This window comes from Ochlerotatus camptorhynchus, unplaced genomic scaffold (genome assembly GCF_037179485.1).
Source record: "Ochlerotatus camptorhynchus isolate MF236.1 unplaced genomic scaffold, CSIRO-AGI_Acam_v1.1 ptg000099l, whole genome shotgun sequence".
Lineage (NCBI taxonomy): Eukaryota > Metazoa > Arthropoda > Insecta > Diptera > Culicidae > Ochlerotatus > Ochlerotatus camptorhynchus.
The window spans coordinates 3,114,226-3,139,822 of NW_027040589.1; the positions used below are offsets into that span (position 1 = coordinate 3,114,226).

At 40.3% G+C, this 25,597-nt stretch overlaps 1 protein-coding gene across 1 annotated transcript; it reads right to left on the minus strand.

Annotated features, from left to right (window-relative positions):
* Nucleotides 1–220: 220 nt before the first annotated feature.
* Nucleotides 221–17,787, minus strand: LOC135698969 (serine/arginine repetitive matrix protein 2). The gene is made up of 6 exons (XM_065219137.1): nucleotides 17,557–17,787; nucleotides 16,990–17,354; nucleotides 16,757–16,902; nucleotides 4,936–5,532; nucleotides 678–799; nucleotides 221–604 (listed from the first exon to the last, which is right to left on the minus strand). Exons 2-6 carry the CDS (start codon nucleotides 17,260–17,262, stop codon nucleotides 462–464), a joined length of 1,281 nt encoding a protein of 426 aa, XP_065075209.1. The 5' UTR covers nucleotides 17,263–17,354; nucleotides 17,557–17,787; the 3' UTR covers nucleotides 221–461.
* Nucleotides 17,788–25,597: the final 7,810 nt, after the last annotated feature.

A 25,597-nucleotide genomic window follows, 5' to 3' on the forward strand; every position in this document is an offset into this window, starting at 1 on the left:
AGGTTTTTTTCATCTAATGGTTGTCTCAGTATCTTGAGTGAAATCAATCCGTTTGCGATCAGTAGTTGTGATATAAAATAAGCACTGATTTCAATTCAGTCATAAAAAACAAGTTTTATTCAATTTGCATTCTTTGCCTCAGGTGTACACATCGCTCATGTGTATACTTTATTTTATGTACAGTCAAAATTTACGGTAGATAAGTTATTAAAAGTACTCCTTAAAAGTTCAGTTTTCAACGCTTAGTTATCATCCCATTTTTTTTTTTTGCTTTTCCACTTGAGTGAAAAGGGGTTCCTTATTGCCTAAGAGAGTTTGTTTGTGTTTAGTAGGTAGCATACTTTTGTTGTTACGATATACAAAAAATTTGTGGGTTAGTTCTGAACGCCTGATTGGTTCACATTTTGTAACTAACTGCTCTCCGCGCCATTCCACAGCAAGGGGTCCAACAACAGGTCCCTCTAGATGGAACTATTGATCCCATGCATGTACTCGTCCATTTCCTTATCCAGTGAGGACTTCGTGTTGGCCATGTACTGATCCAGCTCATTGTCCAGTTGCTCTTTGCTCATGTTCGGTGCCGATGCTCGGCGTCCTTTGGATGCTAAAAAAAGGAAACAAATTATTCGCACATTTTTCTCTCCAACCGTGTGGAATGAGCCAAAATAGGCCTTTACCATTGCGACCTCGTTGTGCACTGCGTCCGCGGTTTTGCGATATCGCTCGACCTCGGGAGCGCGATCGGCCTCGCCGGGCTCCTCCTGTCGGCGGTGCTCCACCACCACCTGGTCCGCCACGTCTGCAAGTAGAACCGAACACGAAACGACGACTTAGGATTGGGCCCAACGGGGGCGGACCGAACACGGTCCGGCACGCCTTAATTGTGGACCCCAAGTCCCCAACAATGAGAATGAAGGAACACGTTTTCCGTAATTTACAATCCTCAAAGCTGGTTCTTGTTTGCCATTCAAATTAGAACTCTCTTGGACTTGTTTTCTGAATTCCTTTGGAGTTCTCCTGGAACTATTCTCAGAATTATCCTCCGTCTAGCACACCCCGAACTCTACGTAATATCCGAAAATTCACATGACATTTTTCTCCCAGAAGCTTCTTAAAATTATCCTCAGATTTCTCCTTTCAATTACCATGGAGTTCTCCTCAGAATTATCATGAAATAACCCTCCAAATTCTGTTCCAAATTTTCTCAGAGTTCTTAGGAATTAACCTCAAGAATTACTATGGATTTTCATTAAAATTTCCTTTGAATCATATGATGGGTGGAAATCTACTCAAACCTACATTGGTATTTACATGGAATCTGGAGTTCCTCAGAACTACCTTGAGAGCAAATTTCATTTGAATGAGTTCCTTGGAAGTTATCATCAAATTCCATAAGCCTTGAAAGGTCATCTCTAAACCTACCTTTAGCTTCCCTGAGGATCTCTTAAACGTCTCCGAAGAGTCGTCTTGAAGTTCCTAAACATCTTTGAAGTTTTCCCAAACAGCTCTGCGATGATCGCTGAGTCCTTTTTACATTCTCTAAACTGCAATAATGGTCTGTGTGCATCTCGGAGTTTCGCTGAATATCTCTGAAATTCAACGATCTTTTTTGAAATCCAGGATTTTTTAATTAAATTTGCAAGCCTCCTCTGGAAATCCGTAAACAGCTCTAAAATTATTTGAACTTATGAGGGGACCAGGGTGCTAATGAAAAGATGTAGAGTTTAGAGAACTTCTGAGCAGTCCTATGAACTACAGATAGGTTCAACTAATTTCGAAGATCTGGAAATGCTTTCGGCAACGTTTTTGACAATGCTTTTGATGAAACGTAGCTAGAACTATTCCACAGCCACAGGCAGTATTTGAGCAAAGTCAGACGCACACTTTTTGCCTGTAGATTTGAAGACATACTTCAAATCTCCGCGTACATCGTACGGGTTAGGCAAAGAGTGTGCGTTTGACTTGCACTGCCGCATTAATGGCCCTTCGCTCATTTTCAACTTCTATTCAATTTTCATACTGCCGTACTCTAACTATCTACCTACCCTCTTCTAATCATTCTCGAGCTAATAAATAATCACACTAAAGCTTCAAACTTCACGTATGAAGTAACATAAAAACACTTTGAAATCTTAAAAGTGCTTAAGAGAGATCATCGAACTTCAGACTTTGGAGAGGTTCAGAGAGCTTCGAAGACATTGAAAGAGCTTCAAAGATGTCCAACGAACTCCAGACAAGTGCATACATCTTACTTGGTGTTCAAAGAACTGACCAAATCGTGGAAGTTTTGATAAGTTTTGAGCTTTCAAAGCTTTGAAGGTTTCAAATACGTTCTGAGAATCAATAGATGTTCAAGCAGCGTCTGACTTGCATCCAGCGACTGTATAAGAAATGCTTATCCCCGGAAGCTTCACCTAAGATGGCAGCTCAATCGCGTGGCTAGAAGACCTTAGGCAAACCACCTACCTACTGTCTCCTAAATCCTGAAAGGGGAAGTTGTGTGAGCGACAAATTGACGGTTGAAGTCATTGTCTATTTGAAAATTTGTCCTTGAAATGATAGGAATGGAGAATTCAAATAACAGAAATGTAATCTTAGTTGAATTCAGACTAAGTGGATCTAATTCTCGCCAGACCAAATCTGAAATGTAAATCGCAAAATCCGCATAGTCGTAACAATCCTGGAATGGTCCATATTTTGCTGAACACTTGCACCTTGTGGAACTAACATCCACTGAGCTATAAATTCGAAAGATCGCGAAAAGGGCTTGTAACACTTTGTCCTGAAACTTGTCAAGGAGTATGAAAGTTCAAGAATATCGGTAGAGAGACTCCGTTATAAAGCCTTTGAAATTTGGCAATTACATTGAAACAGTTGGTATCTCTGAACATTTAAAAAAAAAATAACGATTTGATTGATTCATCTTTAGGCTTGATGGATCGACTGTTATGTCTATTAGAAAAATAGTAGTTATTTTCGCCATTACTATTTGTTAGTGTGGCGTAATGCGCCCTGCGAATTTTAGTATGGAAGACATAACCATCAGGCGTAAACCTTTTGAAATTCAATACAGGAAGGGCATAGATAAGCCTAAATGTATGCTTCCTTGGCTGAAATCAGCATGCGCATTTTGCCCCACAGTACATCGAAAACAGGTTCTTGTTAGTCTTTTTAAGTTTATCAATTTAAACAAGAATTGAGCTAAGTTCGTTAAGCATATCAATAGTAATATCTTGCCAATAACCTAATCCAACATTTTCAAGGCATCGCATTTCAATATAGATTCACTTTGTGAATGAAACGGAGATCTTCCTTAGCATAGGCATTTTACCCCCATCTCCCGTAAGTTCTCTTTGAATTGTTTTGCCCCAATAGGGTACTACTTTCCACCATCAAATCTTACAGATGTCACCCGCCGGTGATGGATAAACCAATATTGCAGTATGGAGATTTTTGTAAAATCGATAATTTCTCGACAAATATTGCTTATTTATAAGAATAAATTTTTACATTTTGCTCTTTGAAGTAATAGCGATATTAGTTAGAACTAGTATCAAGAACAACATGTGGAAAAGGCGTAATACAAACCTTACACCCACTCATATGACTCCAACGCATACCATCAACATCACCGGATAGGGGAAACTTTCCCCTTCCCGATGATGTTGTTGGTATGCGTGGGCGACCCCCGGTTGACGAGAAAAGCTGTCGAACAGAGAGACTTGCTTCAAAATAAACGAAACTGTGTCTGCAATCTTTGAGCAGATACGTAAATCAATCGTAACATCCGGTTTGACCTTTTCTTTTGACGATTGACGTGTATCGTTCGCGATACATCCCCCATTCCTTGGACCCAATCCTAGTTCGCTTTCCCGCTCTCAATCAGTAGCAACCCGCCATTCTACGCTTTCCCGCTGATATATTCGAGCGCGCTACAAGAAGAACGATTAGTTACATGAACAGTTTCAGAATAGATACCATGATACCCAGCGACAAATCGAGAGCCGTCGTCGCATTGTGTGTTACCAAAAAACCGTTCCGCTCATAATCCGGACCCGAGTCAGTCGGTCAGGCAGCTCAGGACGGGTTCAGTGTCTCCATGTGAAACCCCCAGGATGGTGGCGGCGGTGGTTGGCTTCGGTCCGCATCAGCTGAACCCCAATAACTGGGACGCCTGCGACGTGCAACTGCAGCATTTCACAGCAACTCTGCAACAACTACAAGAAAATCGCTCGTTTCGAGCGGGCTTTGTTGTGGAAGGGTCTTTTTGCACACCGGTTGTGCGCTAGATGGGTACTGTTTTTTGATCGAGAATCAAGATTATAGAACCAAATTACACCAGTGAACTAGTAACCTAAGATGGCACAACTCTGTTCGTCGGAAGCGCTGGTTTTTGACGAGGTTTGGATGTTCCTTGAATTGAACTCAACGTTATGATGCTAGCCAGTCCGTACAGTTGCCAGATTGGTTGAATAGAAAATATTGCCTACGGTCTTCGGGTTGAACACATCGGTAGATAAGTTTTGATAAAATGGCATTCCAGTATCAAGCGTGAATTGAGAATGTTCTTCGGTAAGGTTGCAAATAGCGTATTCGAGATGTAGTATCGTCCATTGTTCAATTCAACTTGGTTCAAGTGCAATACAACTGCCTGGTTGCTTCCGTTGGCCAGTGATTATTCATCGTGGTTACTGAACTGTGTGCGAGCTTTCTTTCTGTTCTTTGCAATCGGTTTCCTTCAACAAACGGACCTTAAGGGTTAAGACTGAGAGTGAACATGACTTCAAATCGCGTCGATGCGTATCATGGGTATCTGCACCCAGAGAATAACGACGAAGTGTTTGTTCGATTCTTCCACCACGTAGGGGACGCGCTCCACCATTTGAATGTGTAAATTTCTCCCTTCCATATACAATATGCCATCGGATTTATTACCTCTGCAGGGTACGTCCGGGTCTTCCGCCGCCGGTACCATTCTGACCGGATCCTGCTGGTCCTCGCCGTTGACCACGTTTGGCCACACGTCCACGTCCACCGCGGGTGCCCAGCGGCCGATTGTTTCGGTTTCCACCGAGACGGCCATTAACGCTTCCGGCGCGGAGATTCGTACGAGAGGCAGATCGGGCCAGGGTAGCTGGACCTCGTCCGCGGCCGCGTCTGACACTCGGGCGGCCTCGCATGCGACCACCCCGACCGAGACGGTTCTCGATATGGTTGTTGTTGTTGTTGTTATTATTATTATTGTTATTGTTGTAGCCGATGCCATTCAGGCCGGCACTGCGAGATCTGGTACGGGTGAGATTGCCTCGGGATCGAGAGCGTGGCAGACGGGTACGGGATCGGGAACGAGAGCGAGATCGTCCACGAGATTGAGACCTTCCTCGGCCTGCCAGATTGGTGGATGAATTGGTACGTTGCAACGGGCGACGGGGGCCTCCTCGAGACCGGCCGCCAGAACCCAGTCGGGAGGCGATGCTCAGCTGGGAGTTGGAACGGCGCAGCGCCTGACGCTCGACAAAGTCGGCGTTCATTCTGGAAGTGAAAAAGGTGAAAATTGCAAATTAACATTTAACGTTGATTGTGGTGAAAATTGAATAACAACAAGGTGGTATTACGCTACTTGGAATGCTGTGCCAAGTTCCATCGTAGGGTACATATCGGCTTCGGCACCCATTGACGGTTTTCAACTACCAAAATTTAAACACTGTATTTTCCCATCAAAACACTTTGCTGAATGTATTCAAACGATTCCTTAGTGCTAATAAGAAGCACGGACGCTACTTAGATAGACGAGATTACGTAAATTCCCTTATGTAAAATTATCAAAACAAATCCGCATCTCGTGTTCAATCCGCAAATTCCGCTCCACGAAATATGTTCATCGACACCAGGGGTGAAAATACGCGTCGTAGAAAAAAAAATCAACATTTATTGTATATCTTAGGTTATCTGTAGAAAATTTTGAAAACGCTTATTAAATTAAATAAACATAAATTTCAATAAAATTCGACAAGTTCAGTAGGGAATAAAAACTATAGTGACTAAGATCTTCAACTCAGTGTTCACTCGGCTGTCGACAGAAACAGACCACTCTCAATGTGTGTTAAGCGATCGTCTGTTTACTCGGCAGCAAACATTGTGTGGTCCTCCTCATTGTTCTTCATCAGCAGTTCTTTCAGTCGATGCGTCGTTGACTTTGGAAAGCAACCGTTTCATGCTGAATGTGTGAGTGCTGACCACGTTTTGCGTCCATTGCTGCAATGTAAGCGCTCTGACCCCCGTTGGCGAATCTGCCATACAAGTAAACCACTGGAAGCGGCTCCCGTTCTGATGTAGAAGGCTTATTGGATAGCGGAAGATAAAATGTTTATTGTGTTGTACCTTTTGACTATAGCTTTAAAATGTAATGTATAGTGAACAAGAATTCTCGGCTCTGTAAAGTTAATTCAGTTGAGCCTTATCAAATAAAATAATAAACAAAAAAAAAGATCTTTAGATATGGATGATTATTTTAAACAGTAATTTAAGAAACATGACGTGGTTTCTACTAGTTCCCTGAGTGTTCCAGGATTTTCCAGGACCTTTATTTGTGCATGTGCAATCAGACTAAGGCCTTGTTGTCCTCTGCTGTCCGAAGAAGTCGTCTCCACTCTACTCGATCCATGGCCACAGTTCGCCAGCCTCGTAGTCTGCGAAGGGTCCGCAGGTCACCTTCTACTTGGTCGATCCACCTTGCCCGCTGCGCGCCTCTTCTTCTTGTTCCTGTTGGGTCGTTTTCTAGAACCATTTTCACTGGGTCGTCGTGCGGCATTCTTATGACGTGCCCAGTCCACCGTAGTCGCCCAATTTTTGCAATGTGGACGATGGATGGTTCTCCCAGCAGCTGGTGCAATTCGTGATTCATTCGTCTCCTCCACGTCCCGTCATCCATCTGCACTCCACCAATCCGTCTAGCTTCAGCCTTCAGTCTGATGTACGTTTCCGCCATCATTTCAAAGTTTCGTGCCATAATGTCAATGTCATCGGCGAAACCAAGGAACTGGATGAACTTCCTGAATATCGTGCCACTCGTGTCTATCCCAGCTCTTCTGATCACACCTTCTAACGCGATGTTGAACAGCAGACACGAAAGTTCATCACCCTGCCATAACCCCCTTCTAGATTCAAAGGGACTCGAGAGTGTCCCCGATACTCGAACAACGCACATCACTCGATCCATCGTCGCCTTGACCAATCGCGTCAGTTTATCCGGAAATCCGTACTCGTGCATAATCTGCCATAGCTGATCTCGATCGATTGTGTCGTATGCGGATTTGAAATCGATGAACAAATGATGTGTGGGCACGTTGTATTCGCGGCATTTCTGCAGAACCTGCCGAATCGCGAAAATTTGGTCCGTGCTAGCGCGGGTACCCATGAGTCCCGCCTGGTATTGCCCCACGAACTCTCTTGCATATGGTGACAGACGGCGGCATAGAATTTGGGAGAGTACCTTGTAGGCGGCGCTCAGCAGTGTGATCGCGCGGTAGTTGCAGCAATCCAACTTGTCGCCCTTTTTGTAGATTGGGCATACGACACCTTCCATCCACTCCTCCGGTAATATCTCCTCCTCCCAAATCTTGGCAATCACCCAGTGCAGCGCTCTAGCCAGTGCTTCACCACCGTATTTCAATAGCTCACTTGGTAGTTGATCTACACCAGTTGCTTTGTTGTTCTTCAGCTGACCGATCTCCTCCTCAACTTCTTGAAGATCAGGGGCCGGTAGCCTGTCATCTTCTGCGCGTCCTCCAAGGTCTGTTGCCGTGCCACCTTCGTTTTCTGCTGCATCACCGTTGAGGTGCTCGTCATAGTACTGCTTCCACCTCTCAATCACCTCGCTCACTTGTTCGTGAGAAGGTTATCGTCCAAGTCCTTGCACATATCGGCTTGCGGCACGTAGCCTTAGCTTCTCTTAGAACTTCCGTGTGTCGTTTACGCGGTACAGATTTTCCATCGCCTCACGATCTCGGTCTTCCTGCTGACGCTTCTTTCTTCGGAAAACCGAGTTTTGTCTGTATCGCGCTTGTCTGTATCGCTCCACATTCAATCTCGTGCGGTGTTGCAGCATTCTCGCCCGTGCTGCATTCTTCTCCTCTACTAACAGTTTGCATTCGCCGTCAAACCAGTCATTTCTTCGGTCCGGGATTGCAGTACCTAGTGCCGCTGCAGCAGTACTACATATGGCTGAACGGATGTCCCTCCAGCCATCTTCAAGAGAAGCTGCGCCAAGCTGCTCTTCCGTGGGTAGTGCAACTTCCAGCTGCTGCGCGTAGTCCTGGGCAAGTCCGGCGTCCCGTAGTTGATCAATGTTGGGTCGCGGCGTTCGACTTCGACGTGTGTTATGCACCGTCGAGAGTTTTGAGCGCATGCATAATGCAACTAGGTAGTGGTCCGAATCTATGTTCGCACTGCTGGACCTTTATTTACATAGTTTGAATTATCATAAATTTTAACTCTGCATTTTAAATGCATTATTGATTAATAGAAATGATACTATTTTCATTTTACAATAACAGATCTACTCATGTATTGCGTTTCCATATGTTTTTCATTTGCTCTAGCAACATTTTATGTTAATAACAAACATTAGTAACCAAGGGCGTAGGGAACTGCAAAATCTCGAATGAACTGGTGATATTTCGAAGAGAAATCTAGTTCCAGAAATCAACATTGATTGAACTAAGGGCGATTTATCACTTTATTACTAAGCCTAAGATAAAAAAAAACCATGCCAAATCTTTTAGTTTAGAAAATGTGTTTTAAAAAATTCAAAATGCCAGAAAGTCTCGGACACTTCAGTGCCAACATTTCAAAGGAGCTTGATTGCTTTTGTAATCAATGGCTGTAGACGTCGATATCTCGCAAATTAAAGCTCACCTCTCCAGATTAACATTCGAATGACGCTCGTGGCGGAGGAGGTTCTAGTCGATTCCGGTAGATATTTCCAGTAAATTGTTCTCACATTCTCGACGAAGCAGGTTCCAGTCGATTCCGGATGCTGCCAACGACGTTACCAACTAAGGGTCCAGTGGCCGGAGGTGGTTCCACTCGATTTCGGTTGAGATTTTGGATGCTGCCAACGAATGTTTAAGTAGATTTCAGCGGAGTTTTCGTGACTTATTCACCTTTATGTAAATCCGATCAGAATGATTAATTCCTGTATCAAATAACTAAATGACAATCGCTGCACCACACACAAGTTCTAATATCAACACGTTCAAGATGAACTTAACCGAAAAGGTACTAAGGATTTTTCATCGGTAGGACATAAATTTCTTCGGCGGCGTGAAAGATTTTACTGCGGCGGCGCGCCGGCTCAATTTCATCGTTTATTGGTTCCATTTGGGGTCCCAAGCAACTGTGCAAAATTTGGGGACGATTTGAAATTTGTATGGAAATTAGTATGGGAAATCCTACTTTTTTGCATCTTTATTACTAGGGACCACAATTTTGCACAAACCACGCATAAATACATTAAAGTATAGGGTAAACGCTCCTATAGTTGCGGTACGTTAGAAGCGTTAGGTTCCTATAGTTGTGTATGGAGACTCCGTACACAACTATAGGAGCCTAACGCTACTAACGTACCGCAACTATAGGAGCGTTTCCCCTAGCCCAGAAAGTGCCTAACAACTTTGGTTCTAAAATGTATTGTGCTAGAATGCCCTTAAAAAAAGTTATAGCTGTTCAAAGATCAATGTTTCGAATTAAATGCCAAAAATCCCTTTTTCTGCCAACACTGCCGGTGTACCAATGAAAGTCAGACTCCAAATTCGACCGAATTATTGTATCGTTTTGGTATGTTGAGATGAAATATTCAAAAACAATAGATCTGTCTCATATGCTTAGTCGGAGGGGGATGGGGAGGGGGGTTCATTCATATCAATAGAAGTAAAGTTTCAAACTGAAATAACTTCGGAGTTTCTTATCTTATCGATTTGGTATGTTCAGATGAATTATTCAAAAACAATTTTTCATTTCATAGGCATATTAAGACATGAGGGGGGGGGGGCTAACTGTACCACCGCCCCCTCACCCAAATAAATGGAGGTAAGGCTTCAAACTGCAATAACTTCGGTGTTTCTGATCTTGTGAAGCTGGTATGTTCAGAAGTATTCAAAAACATGTGCTCCATTTAATAGGCGTAGTTAGATATGGGGGGGGGGGGGGGCTTACTGTATGCTTTCCGGCCCTCACTTATATCAATGAAAGTAAAGATAAAGACTAAAATAACTTCGGAGTTTCCCATCTCTCGAATTGTTCGGATGGGTTATTCAAAAACATTTGCTTGATCTCATAAGAGCAGCACAAGTACAAAATATGATTATAACATCTAATGATTTCAAAATTCAGAAAATCATGTTTTTATTGCAAGTGAATGGAAGCAAGCCTGGTTACAACCCTTTTATTAAGTATAAGAAAAGTACGTTATGTAGGGGTGGATAGTATTGAAAAGCAATCGTTGCATTACGTAACATTTTAATCGGCCCTACGAATTCTTTCATTTATTGAGCATTACACACTATTAATATGTTGATCGCATGGGGTGCGACACATCTAAATCTCAATTTAAGATCGTCCTCAAATCTCACGATAGCGAATCAATCTACGAAAAATCTTTTTTCATCTCTTGCATCTAAATCCATTTACTTGCATCGCTCTCCACCATTTTGCAGGAAATCTTCAAAGTCTTCATCAATATTCCAGCCATCTAATAAGTGTACGCGCATCTCACAACAGCAAAACAACTATTTTCCTGCATCTTAGATAGAGTCGCTCCCCTCGGTTAATAGCGATAAATGATATGCTTGTATTACTCTGATACATATTTGAATGAACACGCATTGTAGTCACATAACTTTTTGTTCATGTATTTGAAGATTATGTATTTCGGATATACATAGAATGCCGCACAACTTGGATCTATACTGCCCATAATCGCATATCAGTCCCATCTTGCTTGATTTCCTATCCATATGGGACTGTTATGCGATTATGGGTAGTATATGAGATTAAAAAAAGCTCAAATACAGGGCTGTTACAAGATTTTCTAAATTTGATCCGTGAAATCCGCGATTTCTCAAAAGAAATCCGCGACTTCAAATACTAATCCGCGACAAAAAAAAAAACTTTTTTCATTGCCTAAAAATACCATTTGTATACTACTACATGGCATTTCAAGCTTATTGCTTATAACATATTAGATTTTTACCTGCTCTCAACTTAGTCAAGTACCTTCACATTATAATTGAGAGCTTTCTATGCCTGTACTATCCTATGCCCAAGGAAGTAGAGAAATTTTGCAACCCGAAAAATTAATAGAACGGACGGGAATCGAACTCAGTCGCCTCCAGCATGGACTTGCTTTGTAGCTGCGCCTTTACCGACTGAGCAAAAGGTGTATCGTTTGTAACCTTTGAAAAAAAAATAACAATGTATCATCTTCAGTTATACATTCTGAGTAATTAGTGAACATAAAAAACACCCTTACATTATAAGATTCTATTGAATAATACCGGCCTAGATTTTATGAAACATTATTTTTAAAAAATAATGCATTTTCATTTGAAATGCAAATTTTCTTGAAAATTACTTTTGTCTCGCTGACGTATTTTGCTGTCCTAAATGTTGTAGTTAATTTGGCTCTAGTTTTCTCTTTTTTTTTTAATCTTTATTTAAGAGATTTTTAGCCATAGGCTAGTTCATCTTTACTAGTTTTCTCTTATTTTTTACCGATTCAAAACAAACACCCTGCACATAATCGAGAAAATACCAGAGTTTCATAAGTCACACTTGTTGGTCACGTCGCGGTTCTGTATTTACACGGATATTCCTTGAGGCCTGTCCAATGGTGAGAAATTTTCATGATATATTTTTTTTCATTTCTAATATGAACCTTTTCGTTGTCAAATCATAACCGAATCGTATATATGTGACTTTGTGGATCATGCACGACTTATTACTATGTATACAGGGAATTAAAGGTTTTCCAAATCGTCCAGGACATCAGTAGATTTGTTCTACAAGATCAATCAAGACTGCAATAATGTATGTAGTATCGAAAAATGTCCAATCAGATTCAAAGTGTCTATGTGGATCATGCATGATCTATTTCCGAGTAATCCAGATGTTCAAGGTTCTTCAAATCGGAGTTCAGATAATTTGATCTACTATATCAACCGAAAATGTGACATTGTCTTTAGTATCGAAATATTTCCAGACAGATGCACAGTGTCATCAGTGGATCATTAGACTGATGCAAATTTTGACATTTTCGCTCCACAGTGCTAAAACAGTTCCAAATCGGGTCCTGATTAGTCTCCCAAAATTTGAACTCATTCGATAAGAAACTGACGTGGCACAAACCATTTGAAGTTTATATGGAAATTACTATAGGAAAACCAAATGTTTCGTTCATATCCATCTAACAATTTACCATATCTTTCTACTTTAAAAAAATGATAACTGAGCTCGTAGCTAATTTTCTCAGCTACAACTTTGTCCTGAACCACTTTTCAATATAATGTAAGCATCAAAAGCTATCAATAATTCAAGCAACAAATGTCTGACGATTATGCTCAATCAACTGTTCAGCAGGCAACATTGGTGTTTCTGGCGCTTGGAATAGAGCACAAAAATCATGGCTACTATGTCACACTGCAAGATATAGTGTTGCTCACAAAACAGCTGCTGGATCATGCCATAAGATTATCAATCTCTTAAACAATTAATAACTATTTTATTTGACGTTTGGCTCAACAACTATATTCTGCTAAGTTGAAAATTTTCCATAAGTATAGCTTTTGAATTTTTGAACAGTGCAATATGGAAAAAGGTAAGAAGACAATGAACAAAAAGTTTTGATTTCCCATAGTAATTTCCATATAAACTTCAAATGGTTTGTGCCAAGTCAGTTTCTTTGCAAATGAGTTCAAATTTTGGGAGACTAATCAGGACCCGATTTGGAACCGTATGAGCACTGTGGAGCGAAAATGTCAAAATTTGCATCAGTCTAGTGGATCATGCATGAACTATTGCCATGTATACCAGATATTTTAAGTTCTCCAAATCGTTCTGGAGTTCAGACGATTTATTCTACTAGATCAACCATGACTGGGATAAAGTCTGTAGTATCGAAATATATCCTAACAGATTCATAGTGTATATATGGATAATGTTTAATTATTTCGACGTTTACCAGCTGAGCTAGGTTCTCCAAATCGTCCTGCTGTTCAGATGATCTGTTTTACTAGATCAACAAAGACTGGAATAATATTGGTAGTATCGAAATATCGATTTGGAAATCCTAGAACATTTGGCATACACGGAAATAGGTTGGCATGATCCACATAGACATTGGAAATTTGTTTGGGCATATTTCTATATTACAGATTTTGAATTAGTCTTGAGTGATCTAGTAAAAAAATAATCTGATCTCCAGAATGATTTCAGAACCTATAACATCTTGTATACGTAGCAATAGATCGGACACGATCCACATAGACACTTTAAATTTGTTTGTACATATTTCGATACTACAGACATTATTGCAGTCCTGCTTGGTATAGTAGAACAAATCAACTGAACTCCAGGACGATTTAGAGAACCTAGAATATCCGGTATACATGGCTGTGGCATCGCGTAACCTCACTTTTTACCTGTGCACCAACTTTCAAAACCAGATTTAATTCTATATTCATACTTGAATCGGTTGAAAATACACTTATTCTTCTAGTTTACTCGCTATCTATCCATTGCAAGCAATATTTTGATAATTGTTTATGTTTTGAGAGCTGGTGCACAGGTAGATTGAGGTAAGGAAACGCCTCTAATACATGGTAATAACTATCATATATACGATTCGTTTATGATTTTATAACGAAAAATGTTATTTTCATATTGTAAATAAAAAAAAACATGAATATGTCTCACATTGGACAGACCCCAGAGAATTTCCGTGTAAATCCGGTGTAACTTATCGAATTGAGATCATTTCTCGATTATTTGCAGGGTGTTTGAAAAGGTAAACAATTGAGAGCCAAATGAATAACAAAATTGATGAAAAGGTTACAATGAATTCCACAATTTTTGTGACAGCACGTCAGTCCCTTCGCGATTTTCGCGACATCATTTAATGTTTCCGCGACAAATCCGCGAAAATCGCGAAATCCGCGAAATTCGCGAAATCCGCGCTTGTTGTAACAGCCCTGCAAATATCAACGTGTTGTTTACACTTCTAGATAGAGCTGGAATTGGGGCGTAACAGCTTTTGTAAACAATGATTTCTCTCGATGATTTCTAGGAATTCAAGGCACGCCCACGCAAACCAACATTACGTCGGGTAGGGAAAGTCTTACCCTACCTGATGTTGATGTTGATGTTGATTTGCGTGGGCGAGCCTTGACTTTCAGCACATCATCGAAAGAATGTATTGTTTACAAAAGCTGTTACGCCTTAATTACAGCTCTATCTTGACTTATTCAACTTTATGTAAATCCGTTTCAAATGATTCATTTCCTGTGTGCTAGATCGAGAAAGTGCGAACAAACGTCAAATAACTAAATGACAATCGCTGCACCACACACAAGCTCTAATTTCAACATGTTCAAGATGTATTTAACCGAAAAGGTGCTACGGATTTTTCATCGGCGTGACATACATTTATTCGGCGGCGTGAAAGATTTTACTGCGGCGGCATGCCGGCTTAATTTCATCGGCGGCTGCGGCGTATGAAAATCGTCGACGGCGGTGGCGCACAGGTCCAATTGGCACTAGATTGCGGAACAGAGACCGACGTTAAATAAAAGAATAAAGAAGAAGAATTCTACACATTGTAGAAGAAATACGCGTATCTGTCAAGTATAAGCAAATAAGGTAGAGGAATTTATTGCGATCGAAGTAATCCGTGATGTAGGGTTTTAAATCTAATTTCCGTTCTCCCGTAGTCTTTATCGAACGGATATGAACTTAAAAATTGAGTGATTCAACTATAGATGACTTCAAAATTTATTTACCTTACTATACGCACCGTTGGGTTTGATAAAGAGTCACAAATTATTGAGATATTGTAAGAAATCAAACACTGCTTCTTGATTGCAATTTCGTTCTACGAGTTTCAATTCCGTCCAAACGCATTGAAACTATAGTCGGTATATTCATAGTCTGGCGGATAGAATCTCGGGAACCAATTGAGCTGTCAAATAGCGGAACCAATCGAGCAAATCACGGCCAACAACAGAAAAGAGCACATCAGCTATTGCTAACAAAACTTCGACAACCCTTTTCTCGTGACTCAAGGCTCGCCTACGCAAACTGACACCATATTTGGGTTGGGGAAAGTTTCCCCTATCCGATGATGCCGGTAATGTGCGTTCGATTGGCGGGGAATGAATAATCAACGTTTTGTTTATAAAAGTCCATAGTACCTTTTCAATTGTTGGTCTAAAGTATATTGAATTGGTTATTTCTGCTCGATAGAACGGAAATGGGCGATAACGACGAAGTAGTGGTCTACCCTATTTATAGTATGCCATGATAATTAAAAACCGTATAATATTTCCGGAGTGATTTGAGATTTGGGCGTAATTGCTTTTGTAAACAAACACGTAAATCGCCAATTTCTCGCGAACAAAAGTTCAATCTCGTAAACAAACTGCACCAAATGATAGAGGGAATCATTCCTCTACCTGATAGTGTTAATAGTTACCTGATAGTGTTGATAGTTTTCGAGATTGAGCATTTATTCGTGCAAAATCAATGATTGACGTGTTTGTTTACAAATGCAATTACACCCAAATCTCAAATCACTCCGGATTTATTCGTTTCACTAGCGTAACTCAACCTATCAAGACGTCTTTTCAAGCCCTATACTGCCGTTATACGCATAACTGTCCCATGTTCTATGCAATCTTTGTGCACCGTGGGACTCGTATGCTTATAACGGCAGTATAGAATTAAAAGGAAATTACTAATCCTTCTCTCTCTTTAAACAGGTATTCCACTAAGACGCCCACATTCATCAGTATGTTTTAGGGGTTTGCAGAGCGTATAGAAAATCCAGGTAAATCCAGGAAACTAAAAGCTAAGACCAGAGTATTTCAAGGCAAACAAATAGAGTCAGTAGGTACGTCGATAGTAAATCCAGTGGAAAGCGAGTGTATTGCTTAAATTGGGACATGACTGAATTTTGGGTCAAAATGTATCCAAATTGACGTATTCAGATTAACACATAGGTATCAGGGAATACCTGCGCCTCTTTAATTATAACGCTGGTAGTCTGAAAGAAACATAAAAAATGCTTAATTTATGCAACAAACTTTCGACTGGGAATGCAAGACATGACACGAGCAAATAAATCATGTTTCCCGCAAAACAAAACCAGAACTACTATCGTATTTTACCTCCCTTTTTCCACCCTAGATTTATGTCAGTCACGATAACTAAATCACGAAACAAAACAACCACCTAGAAATGAAACTGAATTCAACTTGTTAGGCGTCTGATTTATTCGAACGATTTCCAACTAGTGTACCTATCTTCAGTGTCTACCAACTATGTTTCAACAACATGCGTCAATGAATACAGTCACTGTCTTTTACGGTTGCTAACTTGCTCTAATTCCCCTTCCAAAATTCAGCAATGTAACTTTAACGTTACAATCCGAGTTTCGTTCAAAGAAACTCCACCATTTCAAACAAAATATAATCAGATTACTTACGTAGCAACATCCGTGAAGCTGTTCGATCGCTGCAATCGCCGTGAACCTCCCGAGAGGGATAGTGTATTGCCGGCTGCCCGTCGTAGTTGGGTCCGTGATGCGAGGCTGCTGCGGTTAAGTCGCTGCCGACCGGAACGGATAGTTTTCTGCAAAGCAAAGCAAATCGACACAAAACGATAATGTCATTGACCTCGTCCATCGGCAATGCAAAACAAAACGAGCATCGAACTTACATTCCTCAGGCGCAGTGCCGCCTGCGACTGCCCAATGTGACGCCGGTCCAGCTGGTTGACCAATTGCCGGTTGGCGTACGAACCGCGGGACGCGTAGGAATCTGCTGAATTGGAGCGCTTTCGCAGGATGCCTCCACCGCCGTTCCGCTCGTGGCTACCGCTACCTCCAGCTCCCTTGTCCGTGGGACTGATTCTGGAGATGACTGTGAATCGGTCGTTCAACGAAACGCCGGTCGAACTGTTGAAGTGGATTTTACTGATCGAATTCATCATATTGGTCTGTTCCGTGGCTCAGATCCGGGTGGAAGAAGAAGCCAACAATGTAGTGATCCGACACAAAACAATCAATTTAAAGATGGCGGAATCTGAAAGTAGACCAAAATGCGGAATTGTTATTTAAGGTAAGGCACTTCCTACCGAGAAGCAACCCACTATTTGTGTGCAACGGTTATTGTGATTCATAACATCTATTTTTGGAATCGATTTTTTCATCCGGGAGGCAAAAAAAATCCACTCTGGCATTCGCCGCTTCCATGTTATGAAATTCATTCCCGTTCCATTACTCACCTGGGGTTCAATACTTGCACGGCCACTGATTCACCGGAAAACAAATTCCACTGTGATTTTCACTTGTTTCTCAAAAACAAAACTGAATTTTCTTCACAGAAAAACCTTCCTTTTTCGGAAGTTTTTCGCTTTTCCCACGCGCACAAACTTCGATTTTTTTTCAACTTTCAGCTCTGAACGGAACACACAACTCCTTTACTCACTTTACTCACACTCTCACGTCCGTTCTTGTTGCCGTTCGGGAACTTTATGAAAAGGAAATTGGAGCACAAAGAGGAAAAAACAAAATTAATACTCTAGTACTACGATGGGCGGCCAAATTTTGTCGAACTGGCGCCCAGTTGGTAAATTTTGTTAGAAGTCTCCCAGTGTGCACGCTAAGAACAGATAACCCAAAATGAAGGATTCTTTTACCGAAATTGACCTACTGATTCCCCCTCGATAATCCGACCTCGAATCCGACATTAATGTCAGATAAGGGTTTTTTTTTGCTGATATTGCGGATTACATCTAAATCTGGACTGCGCCAAAATTGCAAAAAAGTGTGATTAAAGTGCACGTTGCAGTCTAATCAACAATCAATACGAAACTAACGATTTTAAATTGGCTCACCACTTTAGCATAGAGGTAACTCTAAGACCACTGGGTCCCTAAGAAAATCATTATTATTTTTGGCTCACTCAGTACCAGAACAACGGTCCCAAGCAGTCCCAAGCTATTTCACTCACCCCTGCATGTTCTGCATGAATCCACACACCCCTGATGTTATCTGTCAAACTTTCATAGCTAATCAAAACAAACATAGTGTAGTAATAGAATTTCAACTAGATTAGGGTACGTTAATCGTTTGCTTGGGACCAATAGGCTACTAAAGTGGTGAGCCAATTTAAAATCGTTAGTTTCGTATTGATTGTTGACTTTAGTAGCCTATTGGTCCCAAGCAAACGATTAACGTACCCTATTCTAGTTGAAATTCTATTACTACACTATGTTTGTTTTGATTCGCTATGAAAGTTTGACAGATAACAGCAGGGGTGTGTGGATTTATGCAGAACATGCAGGGGTGAGTGAAATAGCTTGGGACTGCTTGGGACCGTTGTTCTGGTACTGAGTGAGCCAAAAATAATAATGATTTTCTTCGGGACCCAGTGGTCTTAGAGTTACCTCTATGGTCTAATCGTTTTGGTGTCTTCGGTGCACTTATTGCTTCATCATATGGAATAAGTGCACTGAATACACCAAGACATTAGATGGAAACTCGCACATTTGTCACACTTTTTAATAAGTGGAAACGTGTCAAAATAGCCTAGTCAAGTAGTGAGCCAATTAAAAATCGTTATTTTCCACTAGAAATACTCAGAGGGAGAGATAGGCGGAGAAAACAAGTGTATTTGGCAGCAGGGATTTGTTCCTAAATTATCTTGCAACCCTTGCTAGAAGCTAGCATTTCAAATGACTTTTATTTTTTATTCGATTTAAGTGCAAAATAATAATTGATTGCATCGCAATATTGTGCACATTTCTTGGTGCTATTAATTAACCAACAAAGATCAATTAATAAAATTAGAATATTGCTTCTGTTTCCAAAAACTAGGGGAATTTACGTATTCTCGGCAACCTAAGCAGCGGCCTTCTTTCTATAGCCTTTTTCTCTAAGGAACGCACACATATGCAGTATTGGTTTGTTTACAATCTTTTGCTGCCAGCTGCTCTAACAATTTCAGTCGAAAGAATTGTCAAAAACTGTTTTGAAACGATTTTACAAAGCTCCAATCTTCTCTAGTGAGAGCGAGTATTGTCGTTCCATTTGAACTGCATGTAAATCTGCTGTTCTATTATCGGCAACTCGAAATCAGCTACAATTTGTAGTGCGTGTGTTTCATTTCAAGAAAACCTTGCTGGATTGCTTTTTCTCAGTGGTAAAAATATAATCAAATTGAAGCTGAAAGCATAAAGAATCGTTTGCATGCATTCAGCGAAGTGTTTTCGTAAGAAAATCCAGTGAAAATAGTGTTTCAATTTGGGTTGCCGAAAATAGTCTGGCATGCCGAAGCCGTCATTTCCCCTACACACAAAAAATAATCGTTGATAAAATTAAAAAAAACCATTGGTAAAATTAAAAGTTTGCGTTGGTTCTTTTTGGTAGAAAGCGGTTAGCTTTCAAAACGAAAGTCAACCAATTGTCTAATTAAAAGTTTTCCGTTCACTACTTTTAAAAGCTAAAACTTTTAAAATGAATTGTTCTACTGTCAAATGAAAAACACGGCGTATTCAAATTAAAAGTGGATTATTTTCAATTCAAAACAAATTTTTGACTTGAAAATGTGGTAAATTTGAAATAATATGTACTGTTTTGATTTACACAAAAAGCATTTTCAATTTAAATATAAGTATTTTGAAGATTACAAAATCATTTTTAGTTTTCAATTCTAATAAATATTATATCCAAATATTTTCTTTATTTGATAAATAAAAATCTACAAATGCTAAAATATATTTATTATGTCAGTTCTATACCAGCACGTGTATAAGCGTCTTACGTTGGCTCCACGCCACAGCTGATGAATGCTGTATGTGTAGTCGAATAGGGTTGGATTCCAAGAAATAGTTACCACATTCAGCTCTGAACAGCTGCCCGGCCAGCCAAGATGAGACCAGGGATTCTTCATTTGAAGTTTGATTCCATCGATGTCCAGCACGGCATAAGTATGGGTTGATAAGAGTCTCATACATTGGGTTCTACTTCCGTTATCCATCAGCGACGTTACTAGCGCAGAAATTGACCACACGCGAACAAACCCATGAAGACATGCCTAAAATGATAAACACCAAGATCAATTTTCAGCATCTCAAATCAAGACAAAAAACCTCACTAACTCTTGCACGAGTTCAGGGAAAGCTCTAATGTTTGTAACCGTTGGTTTCATATACCCATTTGCATTGACTTTGTCAAGTGCACCAACATAGAGCTACTCCTTTCAACGCACCTTGCATTTGGTAGTCAAGTGCTGCCATCTGTGTGTCACAAATCTGTGTTCATTTTCTAAGCAAATGAATTGGGTCTACTCCCGTATGTCTTACACTGTAAATCCAAGCTAGGGAAGAAACATAATTATCGGGTTGAACAATGGGGGGCTTGTCAAAAAAAATGAACAGGAAGATTGTAGGCTCCCTGCAATTCTAGAACTTTCTAGTTACTTCGGTCGGACTGATTCGTTCTTTCTGGCTCAAGACTTCAAGGAAGTTAGAAGTGCGCGGCGCGTTAATATAATCGAGGTTGTCCGTTGTGTGAAAAGTGTGTGGTTCCTTTTGTAAATTTCTATTTCTTTTCTATTTTAGATTAATTATTAATTAGTGGTAGAAAAAGTCCGAGTGTTAAAAAAGTTAGTGGTAGTACGTGTTAGTAGAGGTAAAAGTGTTAGTTTGATTAAGAAAAGTATGTCCTATAATGTTAGTATTACTTACCTAGGGGTGCGGTGCCGGAAAAAGGGACCATTGTCCATCTCGAAGAGTTACCGGAGTGTAATTTGGAAAAAGGTAACCTTTTTAGCGATATTAGGGATGATTTTTGACAATGTACCCTAAACTTGGTGACGTGAGACTAATCTAAACTTGAACAGGCCAAGTAAGGCCTTTTTCCGTTCGCCTAGATAGACCTCGGACCGCACAGCTCGTTAATCGACGGTCAAATACCACGTGGACATTGTAGTCATCCGAAAAATATATCCCTGAGCCAGAAATCGTCCCTGCGGGTGCTCCATTGGAGGCCACGGCAGACGAGGGATTCTCTCGAGCGGTAAGGTCCACCACATCTCTCCCAGTACGCCATTGTAGTGGCAGAACGACGGCTAAGATCGGCCATTGTTTCGGCCATTCTGAGAGCTACACGTCGCCAGAAGAAAGGCTGGGACCATCCAGTGTGTCAGCCATTTTGGGGAGCCTTACGTCCCCTGGATAAGGCCAGTGTTTCGGCCATTTTGGTTGGAAGTCACCACGGAAAGCGGCCGTTGGAATTCACCATCACCACCACCCAGCATTGCCAACAACCACCGTAGTTCATCCACACCTTCCGTCCGTAAGTCACCACCACCACCACAGCACCCTCCTGAAAAACCGTAAGTCGCGCTGGTTATGTTTTTTTGTTGAAAACTGTTATGCATATAGAGTTAGGACCTAAGACAAAACACGAAGATTGTAAAATTGGTAGACAAACACATACACTAACGAGTTTAAAACGTGATCACGTAGTAGTTTGTTGTGAGGTTAAATGGGAAAATAAAGAATACCCGATGGACGAAGTTAGATTTTCAAACCACAAATTAGCAGCTATTCTATTAATAGAAGAAGATAGTCTTTCTTGGGTTTCACACCTTTTAGTTGAATTCGTTCTACTACGTTGAAAACTTCATACAAAGTGGAAGTTTCCCACCCCTCGCTTTCTTAGCTCTTGCCGTGGTATGAAAAGGTAAGGGCGGTGTAATTAGACGGTTCGACCCTGGCCGACGAACCCTTTAATGTTCATCCAGTTATTGATGGTTTTTCTTTATGCTACGATTACAGTGTCAGACATCGGGGAAAGCATAAAACGACCCTGGGAGCGTTCTCTTCCGCGTTTGGACCAAGGGAAGAGAAAAGAGGAGTAACATGTTCTGAAACTTCCCAACAGAATACCTAACGCGATCGCTTGTTGAATCCAATATTAAAGTATCCACACTACACCCGGCTGATCTTCATCCGTTCTTGAGCCCAGGCAGGACTGAACTGGCATTCGAAGTTAATAACACTCTGACTTGCGATTGTAGAATAATGTATATTTCAGTTTCAGTTAGTTTTATTAATTAACCAATTGCGCAGATAGAATTCAATATTGTTTATGCTGAATCTTTCCCAAGTCCTATGTTGATATGTTGCTTCCTGTTGTTTACGAATTGACCCGATACCATGTGGCAAAAGTCACACGCAATCGATTATGCTTATTGCAAGTATGCTTAGCTATGCAAACAATCATTTCATTCATTGCGCCGTCTGCGTGCGTTGTTGATCGTCTTGCGCTTGACCTAGTAAACATGTTTATTGCATTTGGGATTTCTTAGGAATGTTTATTTGAGACCCAGTGGAAATGCTTGGTATACATTAATGTCATTTTGATTTACAAGTTTGTTTTTCGTTTATGTTGCGCATCGACACTTTTAACGGAAATGATTGCGTCTTAATCAAACTGTTTTTCAATTGGTTTGCGCATCCACCACAAGGACGATGAATAGGCGATTGTAGGCGGGAGCAAAACATGAGGTTCTCGATGTTAATGTCGGTGCTGGCTGTTTCGAAAATTGACTGGAGCATAGACGAATCAATGGGGCTGTGAAAAAAGTAATTTTTTAATAATTGTAAACCTGTTGAAGGAGCGTTTTTCGATATTTTTAAAATTAATTACTCACTTAATATCCGAGGTGGCTTTTGCAACAACCAAACTTTGTAAAATTTCTAACGGGTGGAAGAAACGACGGTTCTGCTGCTGCAAAAATGAACGCAATACATTTTGGCGCGAAGTAAACGGCTAATAAAACTTCAGTGCTGCTAGTAAACAAATCGATGTGAAAAGGTATATTGACAGTTGAACAACTTTCCTTTTAAAAAATGCACTTTTAAAATTACAAGTCAAAAGTGAAAAAAACACTTTCAAACAAAAAAATTAATTCACATTTTGAATATTTTCGCAGTTAATACTACGAATTTTGGCAACCTTTCAATATGAAAATGCATTATTTTTATTGATACAATTTTTGTTGTTTGTGTGTAGTTGAATTTGAGAAGCACACGAAACATAAAGGTGATTGAATTTCTGTTCGATTGCAATCCAGCTTTCCATGCTCGGTAATGGCGGCCTGTTTGTATGAATAAATGTAATAGTGTCAAAAAGCACAGTGAAGGATACATTTATTCATACAAACAGGCCGCCATTACCGAGCATGGAAAGCTGGATAGCCTCACATTTAATCTAGTAAGAATAATAAACCATCGGGAAAATTGGAATACTCGTTTGGCTCAGATTTGGCAGTTCATTTGGTTCAAAATTCCAATTGGAATGCTCGTTTGGCTCACATTTTGACAGTTCATTTGGCTCAAAACATTCTCTCCGCCCATCTCTCCCTCTGAGTATTTCTAATCTCGATGTAAATATTTTTTTTTTAACGCTTGGCATCACTGCTTTTCTTTTTTTTTTCCTTTGGTTTGTTTTTTCCGTCGATCTTGTTTTCCGTGCTGAGCACCAATGCTACCGACGTGCCAGGAAGGCAGCTCCCACACCTGGACCCTACCTATTGACCCATCAACTCATGAACCGGGGACCAACGGCTTTACTTCCCATCCGAAGGAAGGGGTGGGGTGAGAGGTAATCACGCTTACCACTACACCACCGGCGCCGTTATCACTGCTTTTCTCTCACCCGTAAATTTTGACAGTTTTGGGTGGTTTGTTGTGAAAAATGATGGTGCAAAGTTTGATTGTTTGTGCAAAATGATTTATATGGAGCAAGGAGTGAGGTTAGGGACCGTGCACTGATGTATGCCGTACATCCAGGCCACTGACAAGTAGGGCTACCATATCAAAAACTTGAAAAGAAGGACATTTTATTTGAGGATTGGAGACTAAGGAGGACAAATCATTCCTTTTCTTAACATTAAATGAGGACAATGAGTTTTATTAAACGTTTTAATAATATGTGCGCTATCACATAATTCATGATTTGCTAAGGTTCAATTGAGATTATTCATAACTTGTAGTCGTTACCAATTCAATAATTCATCTTTTCGTTATACTTTTGAAAAATGCATAAAACTAGCCTTCATAATTCATTTTTATAGGGGAAATGTCGGCTTCGGCAATACCTTAACCTTTTATCGTCAGGGGGTGAAGAAAATCCTAGAGGAATTGATTCTTGGTTTGTCTGAAATAAGTCTGGTAGAATTTCAGGCGAGATTTCAGGGTTATTTGAAAATTTTCCATCTGTCAAATATATGTTAAAATTCACCAAATGCACCGCACCCTAAATGTAGGGGGTTGACAGCCGTAGTATAGTCCCACCATCGAATGGCATTTGCTGGATAAGATGAGGTTGCGACATAATTAAACAAATAAGCTCTGCAAACAATGCTTTTTGAAAACAATTTTATGAATGTGTTGCTGGAAAAAATGCAAGGTTTAAAAAGGAGGACATTTTCGGGCAAAAGGAGGATGTAGAAAAATTATTGAAAAAGGAGGACATGTCCTCTTTTAGGATACCATATGGTAACCCTACACTCAAAAAATTTCACACGTTTGATCCAAGTGTTTAAACACTTGATTTTTTAAATGCAGAATCACATTTACTTTAAGTGTATTTCACCTTGGTTCGATGTGTTATACACGTTAATTTAGAGTGTTTCAAACTTTGAAATGTTAAACAATTTCACTTTCTATTAAAGTGTATTGCATTGAATCACGCTACTGTTCAAAACAGATGGATTTAAAGTGTTTTGCATTTCAATACGATGTGAATTACATGGCGCCATCATCATGTGTCTCACACTTAATTTTGCGCTTATTGTGAAACACATCCATTTCATGTGTGAATCTTATGCTATGAACCATGCCTGAACACTATGGATTTGAATTGTGACACACTTGGATTCTATGTGTCTCATATGGTGATATCAATAGCTTTGCACACCATAGTTCAATATTCTACTTTATTGACTTCTACTTTACCGACACGAAAAAATTGAAACGACAAAATAATATTTAATATTTAATATATAATCAAAACTGCCAGAGGCCAGAGCTATCACATATCTTTTTAATGAGTCTGATTTGGGATTCGATCATGGACTGTTGAGGTGTGCTGCTGCCGGAGTCTTCGTTCTATCTCACTGTGCCAGGGTTGTTCTCATATATGAGGCGGGTTAATAGGATAAAGTCACAACTCTTGTTTTCGATGTTTACCTTTCTGAGCAAGCAATTCACATCGTATTGAAATGCAATACACTTTAAATCCATCTCTTTT